General features: G+C 69.2%; 1 protein-coding gene across 1 annotated transcript; it reads left to right on the forward strand.

Moving 5' to 3' along the window:
- Positions 1–1,375: 1,375 nt before the first annotated feature.
- MAP3K12 (mitogen-activated protein kinase kinase kinase 12) lies at positions 1,376–18,365 on the forward strand. The gene is made up of 14 exons (XM_064498376.1): positions 1,376–1,492; positions 5,307–5,712; positions 7,144–7,327; positions 8,231–8,422; positions 9,228–9,386; positions 9,961–10,119; positions 10,916–11,024; positions 12,099–12,208; positions 12,396–12,512; positions 13,559–13,696; positions 14,329–14,776; positions 15,738–15,808; positions 17,042–17,303; positions 18,217–18,365. Exons 2-14 carry the CDS (start codon positions 5,358–5,360, stop codon positions 18,307–18,309), a joined length of 2,397 nt encoding a protein of 798 aa, XP_064354446.1. The 5' UTR covers positions 1,376–1,492; positions 5,307–5,357; the 3' UTR covers positions 18,310–18,365.
- Positions 18,366–18,599: the final 234 nt, after the last annotated feature.

Consider the following 18,599-nt stretch of genomic DNA (forward strand, 5'->3'; position numbering starts at 1 on the left):
ACAGGAACTGATGGGGACAGGCAGACGGACGGGGTGTGACAGGGACGGGCAGGGTGTGATGGGGACAGACGGACAAGGTGTGACGGGGATGGACGGGGACCGATGGGGACAGGCGGACGGACGGGGTGCGGGTGTGACAGGGACGGACAGACAGACGGAGGTGACAGGGACAGACAGAGGTGCGATGGGACAAACAGGGACCAACGCAGATGGACGGGGTGTGACGGCACAGACACCCCTGCCAGGCGCACTGGGAGCAGACTGGGAGCGCTGGGGACAGACTGGGAGCACTGGGGACAGATGGACACCCCAACTGGGAACACTGGGGACACACTGGGAGCACTGGGGACAGACAGACATCCTCACTGGGAGCACTGGGGACAGATGGACAGAGCACTGGGAGCACTGGGAGCAGCAGGGACAGACAGACATCCCAACTGGGAGCACTGGGAGCAGATGGACAGTGCACTGGGAGCAGACTGGGATCACCAGGGATACACTGGGAGCACTGGGAGCAGACTGGGAGCACTGGCGACAGACGGACACCCTCACTGGGAGCCCTGGGGAGAGACTGGGAGCACTGGGGACAGATGGACAGAGCACTGGGGGCACTGGGAGCAGACTGGGGGCAGCGGGGACAGACAGACATCCCAACTGGGAGCACCGGGAGCAGATGGACAGCGCACTGGGAGCACTGGGAGCAGACTGGAATCACCAGGGATACACTGGGAGCACTGGGGACAGACGGACAACAACACTGGGAGCACTGGGAGCAGACTGGGAGCATTGGGGACAGATGGACACCCCAACTGGGAGCACTGGGGACACACTGGGAGCCCTGGGGACAGATGGACACCCCAACTGGGAGCACTGGGGACACACTGGGAGCACTGGGGACAGACAGACATGAGCACTGGGAGCACTGGGGACACACTGGGAGCACTGGGGACAGAGGGACACCCCAACTGGGAGCACTGGGAGCAGACTGGGAGCCCTGGGGACAGACTGGGAGCACTGGGGACAGACAGACACCTGCACTGGGAGCAGTGGGAGCAGACTGGGAGCACTGGAGCAGACTGGGGCTCCCCACACCATCCCCGCGGTACCGGCAGGGTCCCGGTGCCGGGGGGGGGGGGCAGGGAGCACCGGGGGTCCCGGTGCCGGGGGGGTCCCGGTGCTCCCGGCGCAGGCGGGGGGGTCCCGGGGCCGGTGCCTCGGGGCCGGTCCCGGCGGTGCCGGGGGCGCCGCGGACGCCGGGGCCGGTGGTGCCGGTGGTACCGGCGGCGGCTCCCGGTGATGATGCTGGTGATGCCGGTGCCGCCGGTGCCGGGGGCGGCGGGGCGGGGCGGGGCGGGCGCGGCGGGGCGGTACCGAGCGCCGGGCGGGGCCGCGTGGCGCCGCCTCGCCCTGCCCCGGCCCCGGCCCCGGTACCGGCCCCGCCCGCACCGGCAGCGCCGCGGCAGCAGCGGGCGGCGGCACCGGCGCAGCCCAGGTACGGGGGCGGCGCGGGGGGGGGCGCGGGGGGGGGCACCGGCACCGGGCGGCGGCGGGATGCGGAGCCGGGGGGGGGGGTAGGACCAGGGATGCGGCCGGTGCCGGGGCCTGCGGCGGCGGCGGGGGGGGGCGGCGGGGCCGCGGCCGGGAGCGATGAGCAGCACCGGGGGGGGGTGTCCACGTGCCCCCCCCCCCCGCCGCCGCCCCTCAGCCGGACGCCTGGGCCCCTCCGCCAGGCCTGGCAATGGGGGAGGGGGCAGCTGGAGGGACCCAGGCGTCCGGGCCCGGAGGGGGGGGGGGGCATGTGCCCCCCCCGGTGCCCAGGGCGGGGGAAACTGAGGCACGGGGGGGGCCCAGGCGTCCGGGGGGAGGATGGGGACCCCCCTGGGGGGGGGGGCTGCACCATCCCCCCCCCCCGGGGTCCCTGCGCTGCCCGGACGCCTGGGCCCCTCGCTCGGGGCTGAGCTGGGTCAGGCCTGAGCCCGAAGGGGGAGGGGGCTGTACGGGCCCTCTTGCACACGCGTGTGCACCCCCACATGTGTGCGCCCTTTGCACGTGTGTGTGCACCATTTGCACACGTGTGTTCACCCCCCACGTGTGTGTGTGCACCCTTTGTACACGTTTGCACCCCCACGTGTGTGCACGCACCCTTTGCACATGTGTGTGCACCCTTTGCACACCTATGTGCACCCCTACATGTGTGTGCACCCCCTGCACGTGTGTGTGCACCCCCAGCACGTGTGTGTGCGCCCCCAGCACGTGTGTGTGCACCCTTTGCACGCGTGTGTGCGCCCCTACGGCGAGTGCACCCCTTGCACCCGGGTTTGCACCCCTGCACGTATGTGCACCCCTTTGCACACGTGCATGCACCCCCTTGCACAAGTGGGTGAACCCAGGCAGGTGTGTGCATCGCCTGGCACACGTGTGAGTGTGTGCGTGCGCGTGTGCGCCCTTGCATGCGTGTGCAGCCCCTCGCACATGTGTGAGCATCCCCTTGTGCATGTGTGTGCACCCGTGCAGCTGTGCGTGTGTGTGTGTGTGCCCTTGCACACGTGTGAGCACCCCTTTGCCTGCATGTGCAGCCCTTGCACACGTATGCGCACCCCTACATGGGTGCAAGCCCTTGCACACGCGTGTGCAACCCTTTTGCATGCACGTGCCCCCTTGCACATGCGTGTGCACCCTTTGCAGGCACCAGCACCCCTTGCACACGCGTGTGCACCCCCACGTGTGAGCCTGCCCTTGCACACGCGTGTGCAACCCTTTTGCACGCACGTGCATCCCTCGCACACGCGTGCGCACCCCTGGCAGCCCGCAGCCCCTCCCCATGTCGCGACCGGCCCCGTGTCGCGACAGCGCCGCGTCTCCAGAGGCCGCGCGGGGGCGCTCCCGCTCTCCGCCCCCCCCCCCCCGGCCCACGCCAGCTCGGCTCTGTCGCGACACGGCGCTGTCGTGTGTCGCGACGTGGCCGCCCGCCGCTCCCCCGCCTCAGTTTCCCCCGTGCGGAGCCGCCGCGGGCCCAGGCGTCCGGGGGGGGGGGGCTCCATCCGCGCCCGTTCCCGGGATGACGTCACCGTGTGACGCGCTGCCCGGGGGGGGACACTCTACCTGGGGAGGGGGCGGGGCGCCCCCACCTGCCCGGACGCCTGGGTCCCTCGGGGTGACGCTAAGCCCCGCCCACATCCCCCCCCCCGGTGACTCACCCCCCTGCTAATTTTAGTGATGACCTCATCCGCCGCCTCGCCGTTGCCATGGCAACCGCCCCCCCCCCCCAATTTTCAGGGGAGCTGCACTGGGCCTGACCCCCCCCCCCCGCCCCGGACGCCTGGGCCCCCTGCCCGGCCGTGCCTCAGTTTCCCCAAGTCCCCGTGCAGCCGGGGGGGCTCTGCTGGGGGAGGGGGCTGCGCACGCGTGTACCAGGCTCGCACACCCCGGCCTGGCCTTGCACGCGCGTGTGCAACCCCTTCCAGGGCCCCCCTTTCACCCCCCCCGCCCTAAGGGTGCACACGCGTGTGCAAGGGGCTGTGCAGGCATGCGGGGGGTGCACGCTCGCTGCAGGGTGCGGACACGTGTGCAAGAGGAGTGCTCACACGTGCAAGGGGTGCACACACGTGTCAGGGTGCACACGCGTGTGCAAGGGGCTGTGCAGGCATGCGGGGGTGTGCACGCTCATGGGGGGTGCGGACAGGTGTGCGAGAGGAGTGCTCACACGTGCAAGGGGTGCACACACGTGTCAGGGTGCACACGCGTGTGCAAGGGACTGTGCATGCGTGCGGGGGTGTGCACACACGTGTCGGGGTGCACACGCAGCCGAAAGGGGTGCACACCTCTGTGCGCCTGTGTGCTGGGGGGGTGTGTGCATGTGCAGGGGGGTGCACAGGCGTGCAAGGGGGTGCACAGGCGTGCAAGGGCGTGCACATGTGTAGGGCTGCATGCACAGGTGCAAGGTGCTGCACATGCATACCCGGGCTGCACACGCGTGCACACGGGGCTGCACACACGTAGCGATGCACGCACTGGCACAAGGGGCTGCACGTGTGCACACGGGGACGCACACGGGCATGCACACGCATGCGTGAGGCTGCACACGCATGCACAGGGTCACGCACCTGTGCACACGGGGATGCACGCACGTAGCGATGCACGCACTGGTGCAAGGGGCCGCACACACACGCATGGGGTTGCACACGGGCATGCACATGCGTGTGTGGGGTTGCACACACGTAGCAGTGCACGCACTGGCACAAGGGGCTGCACACGCATGCACGAGGGGATGCACACACATGCACACACGTGGACGGGGTCACACACACGTGCACACGGGGACACACACCCGCAGCGATGCACACACCAGTGGAGGGGGCTGCACACGCATGCATGGGGTCACGCAAGTGTGCACACAGGGATGCACACACATGCACACACGTGGACGGGGTCACACACACGTGCACATGGGGATGCACACCCGCAGCGATGCACACACCGGCGGAGGGGCTGCACACGCGTGCACAAGGGGCTGCACACACGTGCACAGGTCACACGTGTGCACAAGGGGCTGCAGACACACGCACGGGGTCACACACGCGTGCACACGGGGATGCACACCCGCAACGATGCACACCGGCACGGGGGGCTACACACGCGTGCACACGGGGCTGCACACACATGCACGGGGTCACACACACGTGCACGCGGGGACGCACACCCACGGGGATGCACACACATGCACGGGGTCACACACACGTGCACGCGGGGATGCACACCCGCAGCGATGCACACACCAGCACAGGGGGATGCACACGCATGCACGGGGCTGCACACACATGTACAAGGGGATGCACACACATGCACACACATGCACGGGGTCACACACACGTGCACACGGGGATGCACACCCGCAGCGATGCACACACCAGCACAGGGGGCTGCACACGCATGCACAAGCGGATGCACACGGGGATGCACACACATGCACGGGGTCACACACACATGCACACCCGCAGCGATGCACACACCGGCACAGGGGGGCTGCACACACACGCACAGGGCTGCACACACATGTACAAGGGGATGCACACACATGTGCAAGGGGATGCACACGCATGCACGGGGTCACACACACGTGCACACGGGGACGCACACCCGCAGCGATGCACACACCGGCACAGGGGGCTGCACACGCACGCACGGGGGTCACACCCGCGTGCACACCCACGTCGGCGCACACCGGCGCGGGGGGCTCCGTGCAGGACGGGGGGGGGGGGCCGCGTGCCGCAGCCCCCCCCCCGACGCCGCCACCGCCGTCCCCGCAGGGCCGCAGGAGGGGGCCGGCGGGGGCCGGCGGCGGCGGGGGGGGCCCCGCCATGGCCTGCCTGCACGAGCGGCGGACGCCGTCGCCCTCGCTGGCGCTGCCGTCGGACGGGACCCCCGAGCAGGAGCTGACGCCCACGCAGTGCGTGCTGCGCGACGTGCTGCCCGCCGCCCCCGCCGCCCCCCCCGCCGCCGCCGAGGCCTGGCCCCGCCGCGGCCCCCCGCGGCCCCCCGACGCCGCCGAGGCGGTGGGTGAGCTGCGCCGCGGCGGGGCCCTGGCGTCCGAGGGCGGCCACCTGCGGTGCCAGGCGGCCGGCGGCTTCCTCGAGGGGCTCTTCGGCTGCCTCAAGCCCGTCTGGACCATGCTGGGCAAAGCCTACGCCGCCGAGCACAAGCACCCGCAGGAGGGTGAGGGCGCGGGGGGGGCAGCCAGGGGGGCGATGGGGTGAGGAGGGGGCAAATAAGGGTGCAATGGGGTGAAGAGGGTGCAATGGGGTGAGCAGGGTGCAATGGGGCGAGGAGGGGGCAAATAAGGGTGCAATGGGGTGAAGAGGGTGCAATGGGGTGAGCAGGGTGCAATGGGGCGAGGAGGGGGCAAATAAGGGTGCAATGGGGTGAGGAGGGTGCAATGGGGTGGGGAGGGGGCAAATAAGGGTGCAATGGGGTGAGGAGGGTGCAATGGGGCGGGGAGGGAGCAAATAAGGGTGTAATGGGGCGAGCAGGGTGCAATGGGGTGGGGAGGGGGCAAATAAGGGTGCAATGGGGCGAGGAGGGGGCAATGGGGCGGGGAGGGGGCAAATAAGGGTGCAATGGGGTGAGGAGGGTGCAACAGGAAAAGGAGGGTGCAGTGGGGTAAGGAGGGTGCAAATAAGGGTGCAGTGGGGTAAGGAGGGTGCAATGGGGTGGGGAGGGGGGCAAATAAGGGTGTAATGAGGAAAGGAGGGTGAAATGGGGCAGGCAGGGCACAATGGAGTGGCCAGGGGGTGAATAAGGGTGCAATGGGGCAGGGAGGGTGCAATGGGGTGGGGAGGGGGCAAATAAGGGTGTAATGGGGCAAGCAGGGTGCAATGGGGTGGGGAGGGGGCAAATAAGGGTGCAATAGAGTGAGGAGGGTGCAATGGGGCGGGGAGGGGGCAAAAAAGGGTGCAATGGGGCGAGGAGGGTGCAATGGGGTGGGGAGGGGGCAAAAAAGGGTGCAATGGGGCGAGCAGGGTGCAATGGGGTGGGGAGGGGGCAAATAAGGGTGCAATAGAGTGAGGAGGGTGCAATGGGGCGGGGAGGGGGCAAAAAAGGGTGCAATGGGGCGAGGAGGGTGCAATGGGGTGGGGAGGGGGCAAAAAAGGGTGCAATGGGGCGAGCAGGGTGCAATGGGGAAAGGAGGGTGCAATGGGGTGAGGAGGGTGCAAAAAAGGGTGTAATGGGGTGAGGAGGGTGCAGTGGGGCAAGGAGCGGGTGAATAAGGGTGCAATGGGGCAAGGAGGGGGCAAAAAAGGGTGCAATGGGGCGAGCAGGGTGCAATGGGGAAAGGAGGGTGCAATGGGGTGAGGAGGGTGCAAATAAGGGTGTAATGGGGTGAGGAGGGTGCAGTGGGGCAAGGAGCGGGTGAATAAGGGTGCAATGGGGCGAGGAGGGGGCAATGGGGCAAGGAGGGGGCAAATAAGGGTGCAATGGGGCGAGGAAGGGGCAAATAAGGGTGTAATGGGGTGAGGAGGATGCAATGGGGCGAGGAGGGGGCAAGTAAGGGTGCAATGCAGTGGGGAGGGGTGCAGTGGGGCAGGGCTGGGGAGCGGGGGGCCGGGGCACCCCGGGGCGCCGGCGAGCGGGTGCCGGGTGCCGCAGACCCCTGGGAGGTGCCCTTCGAGGAGATCCTGGACCTGCAGTGGGTGGGCAGCGGGGCGCAGGGCGCCGTCTTCCTGGGCCGCTTCCACGGCGAGGAGGTGGCCGTGAAGAAGGTGCGGGACCTCAAGGAGACCGACATCAAGCACCTGCGCAAGCTCAAGCACCCCAACATCATCACCTTCAAGTGAGGGGGGGTCCGGGGAGGGCCCCAGGGACCCATGGGACACCTCCGTGGCGCAGCGGGGTGCAGGCGCGGGCGCGCGGCGTGGACACGGGCATCTCCCGGGCGTGGGGACACGGAGATGCCACACGCACGTGGGGACGTGGGGGCAGGGTGGGGGGCACAGATGTGCTCGGGATGGGGGGACGGGGGCATGGGTGGGTGCCCCAGCGCTGGTGGGTGCCTGGACATAGGTGGGTGCCCATGGTGCAGCTGGATGCCCCAACGTCGATGGGTGCCTGGGTGCTCCAGAGCTGTTGGGTGCCCGGGTGCAGCTGGATGCCCCAACGTTGATGGGTGCCTGGGTGCTCCAGAGCTGTTGGGTGCCTGGGTGCAGCTGGATGCCCCAACATCGATGGGTGCCTGGGTGCTCCAGAGCTGTTGGGTGCCTGGGTGCAACTGGATGCCCCAACGTTGATGGGTCCCTGGGTGCTCCAGAGCTGTTGGGTGCCCGGGTGCAGCTGGATGCCCCAACGTTGATGGGTCCCTGGGTGCTCCAGAGCTGTTGGGTGCCCGGGTGCAGCTGGATGCCCCAACGTCAATGGGTCCCTGGGTGCTGCTGGGTGCTCCAGAGCTGTTGGGTGCCCGGGTGCAGCTGGATGCCCCAACGTTGATGGGTGCCTGGGTGCTCCAGAGCTGTTGGGTGCCCGGGTGCAGCTGGATGCCCCAACGTCGATGGGTCCCTGGGTGCTCCAGAGCTGTTGGGTGCCCGGGTGCAGCTGGATGCCCCAACGTCAATGGGTCCCTGGGTGCTGCTGGGTGCTCCAGAGCTGTTGGGTGCCCGGGTGCAGCTGGATGCCCCAACGTCGATGGGTGCCCGGGCGCAGGTGGGTGCCCTTGCGCTGACGGGTGCTGCCGTGCCCGCAGAGGCGTCTGCACCCAGGCCCCCTGCTACTGCATCATCATGGAGTTCTGCGCCCAGGGCCAGCTCTACGAGGTGCTGCGCGCCGGGCGCAAGGTCACCCCCTCGCTCCTCGTCGACTGGTCCATGGGCATCGCCGGCGGCATGAACTACCTGCACCTCCACAAGATCATCCACCGCGACCTCAAGTCACCCAAGTGAGCGGGGATGGGGGCTTGGGGCACCCATGGGTGCGGGGGTGCGCCTGGGGCAGGGGTAGGTCCTGACATGGTCCCTGGAGCTCTGGGCTGTGGTGGTGTCCAGTGTGGTGGCCATGGTGGTGGCATGCCCATGATGGTGCCATGAAGCCCGTGGTGGTGGCGTGACCGTGGTGGTGCCATGGTGGTCCATGCCATGCTGATGACAAACTTGTGACGGTGCTGTGCCCATGGCAGTGGCATGCCCATGGTGGTGGCATGCCCAAGACAATGCCATGCCCATGGTGGTGGTGTGTCCATCATGGCTGTGGGCTCATGGTGGTGGCATGGCCACAGTGGCGCCTATGGCAGTACCATGCCCATGGTGATGGCATGCCCATGGCAGTGCCATGCCCGTGGTGGTGACATGCGCATGGTGGTGTCATGCCCATGATGATGCCATGTCCATGATGAATCCATACTCATGGCAGCGTTGTGCCCATCATGGTTGGGTACCCATGGTGGTGCCGTGCCCATGGTGGTTCCATGCAGGTGGTGGTCATGGTGGTGCCGTGTCCATGGCAGCACTGTGGCCATGGCGGTTGGGTGCCCATCATGGTGCCATGTCCATAGTGGTGGCATGTCCATGACAACACCATGCCAATGGCGATGCCGTGCCCAACGTGGTTGCGTCCCCATGATGGTGCCATGCCCATGGCGGTGCCGTGCCCATCATGGTCGCACGCCCATGGCAGTGCCGTACCCACGGTGCTGTGCCCGTGGCGGTGCCGTGCCGTTGGCGCGGCGCTGAGCGGGTGCCCCCCAGCATGCTCATCACCTACGACGACGTGGTGAAGATCTCGGACTTCGGCACCTCCAAGGAGCTCATCGACAAGAGCACCAAGATGTCCTTCGCGGGCACCGTGGCCTGGATGGCGCCCGAGGTCATCCGCAACGAGCCCGTCTCCGAGAAGGTCGACATCTGGTGAGGGCTCAGGGATGCCAGGGACCGCGGGGACCTTGGGGACGTGGGGGTCTCTGATGACACCAGAGACCTGGGGGGAAAAGGTGCAATGGAGAGACAGCAGGGACACTGAGCATGAGGGGCACTGGGGGGACACCAGAGACACCAGGGGTATGGGGACACTGGGGACTTTTGGAGAACCTTTTGGGAACAGGGGCAATGGGGACACCAGGGACACTGGGAGGGAACAGAGATGGGGGCATTGGGGACACTGGGAGGGGGATGGGGGCATGGCAGAGATGGGGGGCATGAGGGGACATCGGGGTCCCCTGGGGGGAGAGGGGACATTGGGGACACCAGCATGGGCAGAGGCAGGGGACACTGGGGGCTTCAGGGCAGGGCAAGTGGGAATGGGGGACACTGGGGTGACCAAGGAGGTGGAGGGGGGGATGAGGGGACCCCGGAGGGACCAGGGGGCACCGGTGGGACCAAGGGGACACTGGGGGGACCACAGGACACGGGGTTACAGGGGACACGGGGGCCTGGGGTGGCAGGCAGTGGGTGCCCACGTGCCCACGGGTGCCGGCGCGCCCAGGTCCTTCGGGGTGGTGCTGTGGGAGCTGCTCACGGGCGAGATCCCCTACAAGGACGTGGACTCGTCGGCCATCATCTGGGGGGTGGGCAGCAACAGCCTGCACCTGCCCGTGCCCTCCGGCTGCCCCGACGGCTTCAAGGTGCTGCTGCGCCAGTGCTGGTGAGTGGGACACGCCATGGGGGGGGTGACACCATGGGCACCCCTCTTGGGGACATGCCATGGGCACCCTGCATGGGGACATGCCGTGTGCACCCTGCAAAGGGGCACCCCATGGGCGTCCTGCTGTGGGGGACACGCCGTGGGCACCCAACAAGGACACCCTGCTAGGGGGGACCTTGCCATGGGGGTCCCGACATGGGGACCCTTGGCCCATGGGGGACCCCTGCCCTAGGGGACCTCTGCCCTGGGGGACATGCCCATGGAGGACCCTCTGCTCACAGGGACATCCTGCCCTGGGAGATGTCCTCATGGGGACATCTTGCCCATGGGGACCCCCTGCCCTGGGGGACCCCTCACCCGGGGGGACCCCTGCCTTGGAGGACATGCCCATGGGGTCATCTTGCCCTTGGGGACCCCCTGTCCTGATGGACCCCTCACCCAGGGGGACCCCTGCCTTGGAGGACATGCCCATGGGGACATCTTGCCCATGGAGGACCCCCTGCCTTGGGAGACCCTCTGCTCTGGGGGACCCCTGCCTTGAAGGACATGCCCATGGGGACATCTTGCCCATGGGGGACCTCCTGCCCATGGGGGACCCCCTGCCCTTGGAGGACCCCCTGCCCATGGGGGACGTGACCATGAGGACCCTGTGCGAGGGCTGGTCACTGCACCCGGGGACCCCCCCCACACGCACCCCAGCACCTCCACCCTTGGGCACCCCACCGTGTCCCACGCACCCGTCCTCGTCCCGAAACGCCCCGCGCCCCGCGCCCAGCGCCGTGTCCCCCGCCCGCAGGAACAGCAAGCCCCGGAACCGGCCCTCCTTCCGCCAGATCCTGCTGCACCTCGACATCGCCTCCGCCGACGTCCTCTCCACCCCGCAGGAGACCTACTTCAAATCCCAGGTACCCCCGGGCACCCGGCACCCCTGGGGCACCCCGCACCCCTGGGGCACCCCACACCCCCGGGGCACCCCACACCCCCGGGGCACCCAGCACCCCGCAGGGGATTTATCTCAAACCCAGGGGACCCCGATGGCTGGTGCTGGGGCACCTGGTGCCTGTGATGGCCCCATGCCTGGGGAGATCCAGGGTAGCTGGTGCCCAGTATGTCCCAGTGCCCGGGGTACTGGTGTCCGGGATAGCAGTGCATGGGGCAACTGGTGCCCAGGGTAGCCAGTGCCCGGTGTAGCTGGTTCCCGTGGTAGCTGGTGTCCATGGTAGCCCGTGCCCAGGGTAGCCAGTTCCCACGGTAGCTGGTTCCCGCGGTAGCTGGCACCCGGTGTAGCTGGTGCCCAGCGTAGCTGGTTCCCATGGTAGCTGCTGCCCCGTGTAGCTGGTTCCTGGTGTAGCTGCTGCCCGGTGTAACCGGTGCCCGCTGTAGCCAGTGCCCACGGTATCCAGTGCCTGGTGTAGCTGGTTCCTGCAGTAGCTGGTTCCCGCGGTAGCTGCTGCCCGGTGTAGCTGGTTCCCGGTGTAGCTGGTTCCCGGTGTAGCCAGTGCCTGCAGTAGCTGGTGCCCATGGTAGCCAGTGCCTGGTGTAGCTGGTTCCTGCGGTAGCTGGTTCCCGTGGTAGCTGCTGCCCAGTGTAGACGGTGCCCGGTGTAGCCGGTTCCCGGCATAGCAACTGCCCGGTGTAGCCACTGCCCGGTGTAGCCGGTGCCTGCGGTAGCCAGTGCCCGGTGTAGCCGTTTCCCGGTGTAGCCGCTGCCCGGTGTAGCCGGAGCCCGCGGTAGCCGGTGCCTGGTGGAACCAGTTCCTGTGGTAGCTGGTTCCTGCGGTAGCTGCTGCCCGGTGTAGCCAGTGCCCGCGGTAGCCGGTGCCCGATGTAGCCGGTTCCCGGCGTAGCCGCTGCCCGGTGTAGGTGGTGCCCACGGTAGCCGGTGTCCACGGTAGCCGGTGCCCAGTGTAGCTGGTTCCCGGTGTAGCCGCTGCCCGGTGTAGCCGGAGCCCGCGGTAGCCGGTGCCCGCCTGCCGCAGGCCGAGTGGCGGGAGGAGGTGAAGCTGCACTTCGAGAAGATCAAGTCGGAGGGGACGTGTCTGCACCGGCTCGAGGAGGAGCTCATCAACCGCCGGCGCGAGGAGCTCCGGTGGGGCCGGCCGCGGGGCGCCGGGGACCCGGGGACCCCGGGGGGGGCGGCGCCGGGGGGGCGCGCCGGGGGTAGCCGCGCACGGGGAGGGCTTTCGGGTGCCGTCCCCGCGCCCCGCATGCCGCGCCGTGCCCCCCGCGCCGCGCCGCGTGCCCGTGCCGACGCGGCGGTGCCCCTGCGGTGCCAGGCACGCGCTGGACATCCGGGAGCACTACGAGCGCAAGCTGGAGCGGGCCAACAACCTCTACATGGAGCTCAGCGCCCTCATGCTGCAGCTGGAGCTCAAGGAGAAGGAGCTGCTCAGGTGAGCGGGCGCCCGCCGGACCCCCCGGCCACCCCGTAACCACCATGAACCCGTCCCACGTCCAAGTTGGGCCCTTGGACACCCCATGGCCACCTTGTGCCCATGCCAACCTTGTGCCCATGCCAACCTTGTGTCCATGCCATGAGGACCCTGTAGCCACCACGAACCCACCCCACGTCCAACCTGGGCCCTTGGGCACCCCATGGCCACCTTGTGCCCATGCCAACCTCATGGTCATGCCATGAACAGTCCGTAACCACCACAAACCCACCCCACGTCCAACCTGGGCCCTTGGACACCCCATGGCCACCTTGTGCCCATGGCAACCTTGTGCCCATGCCAACCTTGTGTCCATGCCATGAGGACCCCGTAGCCACCACGAACCCACCCCACGTCCAACCTGGGTTCTTGGGCACCCCATGGCCACCTTGTGTCCATGCCAACCTCATGGTCCTGCCATGAGCACCCCATAACCACCACAAACCCACCCCATGTCCAGCTCAGCCCCTTGGACACCCCATGGCCACCTTGTGTCCATGCCAACCTCATGGTCATGCCATGAGCACCCCGTAACCACCACGAACCCACCCCACATCCAACCTGGGCCCTTGGGCACCCCATGGCCACCTTGTGCCCATGCCAACCTTGTGCCCATGCCAACCTTGTGTCCATGCCATGAGGACCCTGTAGCGACCACGAACCCACCCCACGTCCAACCTGGGCCCTTGGTCACCCCATGGCCACCTTGTGTCCATGCCAACCTCATGGTCATGCCATGAGCACCCCATAACCACCACGATCCCGCCCCACATCCAACCTGTGCCCATGCCGAAGCCATGCCCACGTCATGAACATCCCATAACCACCATGAACCTGCTCCATGCCAACCCGAACCCCACCCCACGCCTGTCCCATGTCTGTGCCCCCCATACAAGCACCCCCAACCACCACAAATCCACCCCGTGTCCAAGCTGGGCCCGTGGTGACCCCCCGCCGTGTCCCCGTGTCCCCCCGGCCGCCCCTTCCCGACGGGCCCTGCCGCGCAGGCGGGAGCAGGCGCTGGAGAAGCGCTACCCCGGGCTCTTCAAGCCGCGGGCGCCGCGGGGGCTCCTGCACGGCAACGCCGTCGAGACCCTCATCAAGAAGCGCAACGTGCCCCAGAAGCTCTCGCCCCACGGCAAGCGGTGCGCCCGGACGCCTGGGTCCCTTGGGGGGGGCGGGGGGGGGGGGAACCAGAGCCCTGGGTCCTTGGGGGTGGGAGGTGGGTGCTCGGACGCCTGGGTCCCCTGTGGGGGGGGTTGGCAAAGCCCTGGGTCCTTTGGGGTGGGGGGGGTGAGGTTGGATGCCCAGACGCCTGGGTCCCTTTTGGAGGGTGCTGTGGTCCTTTGGGGTGGGGTGGGGGCTCTGGGGGGGGCCTGAACTCATGGGACCCTTGGGTGGGGCACCGGGGTCCTTTGGAGGGGTGGGGTAGGCCCGGACACCTGGGTCCTCAGGGGGTGCGCAGACACCTGGGTGCTTCGGGGTGGAAGGTGGGTGCCCGGATGCCTGGGTCCCCCATGGGGGTGGGGGGGCAAAGTCCTGGGACCCTTGGTGGGGGGGAGCCCGGATGCCTGGGTCCTTTGGGGTGGAGGTGGGTGCTGTGGGGGGGGGTGCTGGCATCCCTTTGAGGGGGGGCACTGGGCGCTCGGACACCTGGGCCCTCGGGGCTGGCCAGGGCGGGGGGGGGGGTTTAACGGGGGCTCCCGGACGCCTGGGTCCCCCCGCCCCCCCGTCGCAGCCCTGTCCCCTGCTCCCCCCCCCGTTCCCCCCCCCCCAGGCCCGACATCCTGAAGCCGGAGGTGCTGCTGCCCAAGCTGGACGCGGCCATGGCGCAGGTGGCCCTGCCGGGGTGTCCCAAGGGCCCCCCCTCGCCCGGGCGCAGCCGGCGCGCCAAGGGCCGCCACCGCAAAGCCGGGCCCCGGGGGGGCTGCGGCGAGCCGGGCCCCGAGGCCGGCCCCCCCCGCGGGCTGCCCGGGCCCCCCCCGGCCGCCGCCGGCCCCGACCTGCTGGGGGGCACCTTGGAGGCGGCGGCCGCCCCCCCGGCCGCGGCGCCCGGAGCGGGGGCCGGCGGCGAGGCGGCCACCCAAGGGTGCCCCCCGGCGCGGCCCCCGGCGCCCGGCGAGCCCGAGCGGGACGGGGGGGCCGCCCGGGGGGGCCGAGCCGGGGCCGGGCAGCACCTCACCCCCGCGGCGCTGCTCTACCGGGCGGCCGTCACGCGGGGCCAGGTGAGCCGGCCGGACGCCTGGGCCCCTTCGGGGGGGGGTTGGGTCCCTTCTGGGGGGGGTGGGGATGGACCCCTGGGTCCCCTCTGGGGTGGGGGTGGGTGCCAGACACATGGGTGCCCTTGGGATGGGGGTGGCCGGACCCCTGGGTCCCTTCTGGGGGAGGAGGGGGCAGCACCCTTGGGTGCCTTTGGGATGGGGGGGGCCGGACCCCAGGGTCTATTCTGGGGTGGGGGTGGGGGGCTGGACCCCTGGGTCCCTTCTGGGGGAGGAGGTGGGTGCCAGACACATGGGTGCCCTTGGGATGGGGGGGGCTGGATGCCTGGGTCCCTTCTGGGGGAGGAGGGGGCAGCACCCTTGGGTGCCTTTGGGATGGGGGGGCCGGACACCTGGGTCTATTCTGGGGTGGGGGTGGGGGGCTGGACCCCTGGGTCCCTTCTGGGGGAGGAGGTGGGTGCCAGACACATGGGTGCCCTTGGGATGGGGGGGGCTGGATGCCTGGGTCCCTTCTGGGGGAGGAGGGGGCAGCACCCTTGGGTGCCCTTGGGATGGGGGGGCCGGACACCTGGGTCCCTTCTGGGGGAGGAGGGGGCAGCACCCTTGGGTGCCTTTGGGATGGGGGGGGCCAGACGCCTGGGGCCCTTCTGGGGGTGGGTACAAGACACATGGGTGCCCTTGGGATGGGGGGGCCGGACACCTGGGTCCCTTCTGGGGGAGGAGGGGGCAGCACCCTTGGGTGCTGCTGGCGGGGGGGGGCACCTGGGTCCCTTCTGGGGGGGGGCTGGACCCCTGGGTCCCTTCTGGGGGAGGAGGGGGCAGCACCTTTGGGTGCCTCCTGCTGGTGGGGGGCAGGGGGGGCCCGGACGCCTGGGTCCCTTCTGCCTTGGGGGGGGCAGAGGGCGTTGCCAGACACCCGGGTCCCTGCTGGGGCTGGGGGGGCCCCAACGCTGCCCTCTGCCCCCAGAAACGGGGGGTCTCGTCGGAGGAGGAGGAGGGCGAAGTGGACAGCGAGGTGGAGCTGCCCCTGCGGCAGAGGTGGGTGCCCCCATCCCCCCCCACCCCGTCCCGGACGCCTGGGCTCGCTGGGGGGGGGGAGGGGGGGGCAGAAGCTCGGTGTCGGTGCGGATGGAGCCAGGGTGCCCCAGGGTCTGGCCGGGGCACTGGGGTCCCTCGATGCCTGATATGGGTGCAGGGGGGGCTGGTGGGTGCCAGGACACCCGGGGTCACTTATGGGGTGGAGATGGGTGCAGAGGTGGGGAGACGGGTGCCAGGACACCTGGGGTCACTTATGGGGTGGAGATGGGTGCAGAGGTGGGGAGATGGGTGCCAGGACACCTGGGGTCACTTGTGGGGTGGAGATGGGTGCAGAGGTGGGGAGACGGGTGCAAAGGTGGGGAGATGGGTGCCAGGACACCCGGGGTCACTTATGGGGTGGAGATGGGTGCAAAGGTGGGGAGATGGGTGCCAGGACACCTGGGGTCACTTGTGGGGTGGAGATGGGTGCAGAGGTGGGGAGATGGGTGCCAGGACACCCGGGGTCACTTGTGGGGTGGAGATGGGTGCAAAGGTGGGGAGACGGGTGCCAGGACACCCGGGGTCACTTGTGGGGTGGAGATGGGTGCAGAGGTGGGGAGATGGGTGCCAGGACACCCGGGGTCACTTGTGGGGTGGAGATGGGTGCAGAGGTGGGGAGATGGGTGCCAGGACACCCGGGGTCACTTGTGGGGTGGAGATGGGTGCAGAGGTGGGGAGATGGGTGCCAGGACACCTGGGGTCACTTGTGGGGTGGAGATGGGTGCAGAGGTGGGGAGATGGGTGCCAGGACACCTGGGGTCACTTGTGGGGTGGAGATGGGTGCAGAGGTGGGGAGATGGGTGCCAGGACACCCGGGGTCACTTGTGGGGTGGAGATGGGTGCAGAGGTGGGGAGATGGGTGCCAGGACACCCGGGGTCACTTGTGGGGTGGAGATGGGTGCAGAGGTGGGGAGATGGGTGCCAGGACACCTGGGGTCACTTGTGGGGTGGAGATGGGTGCAGAGGTGGGGAGATGGGTGCCAGGACACCTGGGGTCACTTGTGGGGTGGAGATGGGTGCAGAGGTGGGGAGATGGGTGCCAGGACACCTGGGGTCACTTGTGGGGTGGAGATGGGTGCAGAGGTGGGGAGACGGGTGCCAGGACTCCTAGACCCACTCCCAGGCTGGAGATGGCTGCAGGGGGTGCCCGGACGCCTGGGTCCTCAGCATCCCCCCGCCAACCCTGCGCCCCAGGTGGCCCCCGGGCATGAGCAAGCGGCAGTCGCTGTCGACCTTCAGCTCGGAGAACTTCTCGGACGGCGACGGGGACGGCGACGGGGACGAGGGCCACACGAGCGAGCCCTCGCACAGTGCCACGCCGGACGTGGGCAGCACCAACACGGACGAGCGCCCCGACGACCGCTCCGAGGACCTGCTCTCGCAGGGCTCCGAGATCCCCCTGGACGCCGCCCCCCCCGAGGGCCCCGGCCGCCGCCCCGGCGGGCACAGCCCCAAGGTGACCGCGGCGGGGGGGGGGGACATTGAGCCTGGGGGGGTCCCTGTCCCCCCGCCGGGGTTGGGGACCGTGGGGAAGGGGTGCTCTGAGCATCCCGGGGCTGGGCGCCATGGGACACCCCCCCCCCCACCATGGAAAGGGGTCCCCAAAAGGGGGTGCAATGGGGAGGGGGGGGCTCCTGGGATGGGAGAGCATGGGGAGGGGGTCCCTGAGCCCCCCAGGACCGGGTACCATGGGGAGGGGGCTCCCTGAGCCCCCCAGGACCGGGTGGGTCCCTGGGGTCCCCAGGGAGGGATAACTGTGGGGAGGGGACCCCCAGAGACCCCCCCAGGACCATGGGGAGGGGGTCCCCTGAGCCCCCCAGGACCAGGTACCATGGGGAGGGGGACCCCAGAGTCCCCAGGGATAGATAGCCAGGGGGAGGGGACCCCCAGAGACCCCCCAGGACCATGGGGAGGGGGTCCCTAGGGTCTCTCAGGGTCGGGTACCAATATCGGGGTCCCCAGGACTGGGTGCTATGGGGGGCAGGGTCCCCAGAGCCCCCCAGGGACAGATAACCATGGGGAGGGGGGGGGCAGGATCCCCCAGGGCCAAACACCGTGCAGGGGGGGTCGCTGAACCCTCTCAAAACAGGGTACCATGGGGGGGGTCTCCCCATAGCAGGTACCAGAGGAAGGGGTCCCCTGAGCCCCCCACCCAGGACCAGATACCATGGGGATGGGCCCCCCACCCCAGGACCGGGTGCCATAGGAAGAGGGTCCCCCCGAGCCCCCAGGAATGACCACCATGGGGAGGGGGGTCCCCAAGGCCCAGCCCCACAGGAGGGGGGAGCCTCCAGCCCCCCCAGGGCTGGCTGTGGGGCAGGGGGAGGCTCTGGGGGTGTTTAACCCCCCCTTATTTCCCCCCCCGCCAGGTCTCCGAGGACTCGGACTGCGACAGCGCAGAGCTGGACCACTCGGGCAGCGGCGAGGGACCGCCCCGGCCCGCGGCCCCCCCCGGCCTGTGACCTGCCCCCCACCCTTCCCCACGCACCCCCCCACTTGTACAGCCCCAAATATTTATATAAATATCTATCAATCTCTACGCAAAGCTCTGTGTCGCCTCTGCGCCCTGGGTGGGGGGGGGGCTGGGGGGGTTATTTTGGGGAGTTACTAGGGTTTTTTTTGGGGGGGGGGGTTATTAGAGGTGTCCCCTGCTGGGGTTTGTGTAGGTCCTACTTTAATATCCCCCCCAGGGGAGGGGAGAGGGTTGTGCCCCTTCCCCAGGGCACCGGGGGGGGGGGGGGGGGGAAGGTGG

This window comes from Dromaius novaehollandiae, chromosome 28, assembly GCF_036370855.1.
Source record: "Dromaius novaehollandiae isolate bDroNov1 chromosome 28, bDroNov1.hap1, whole genome shotgun sequence".
Classification (NCBI taxonomy): domain Eukaryota; kingdom Metazoa; phylum Chordata; class Aves; order Casuariiformes; family Dromaiidae; genus Dromaius; species Dromaius novaehollandiae.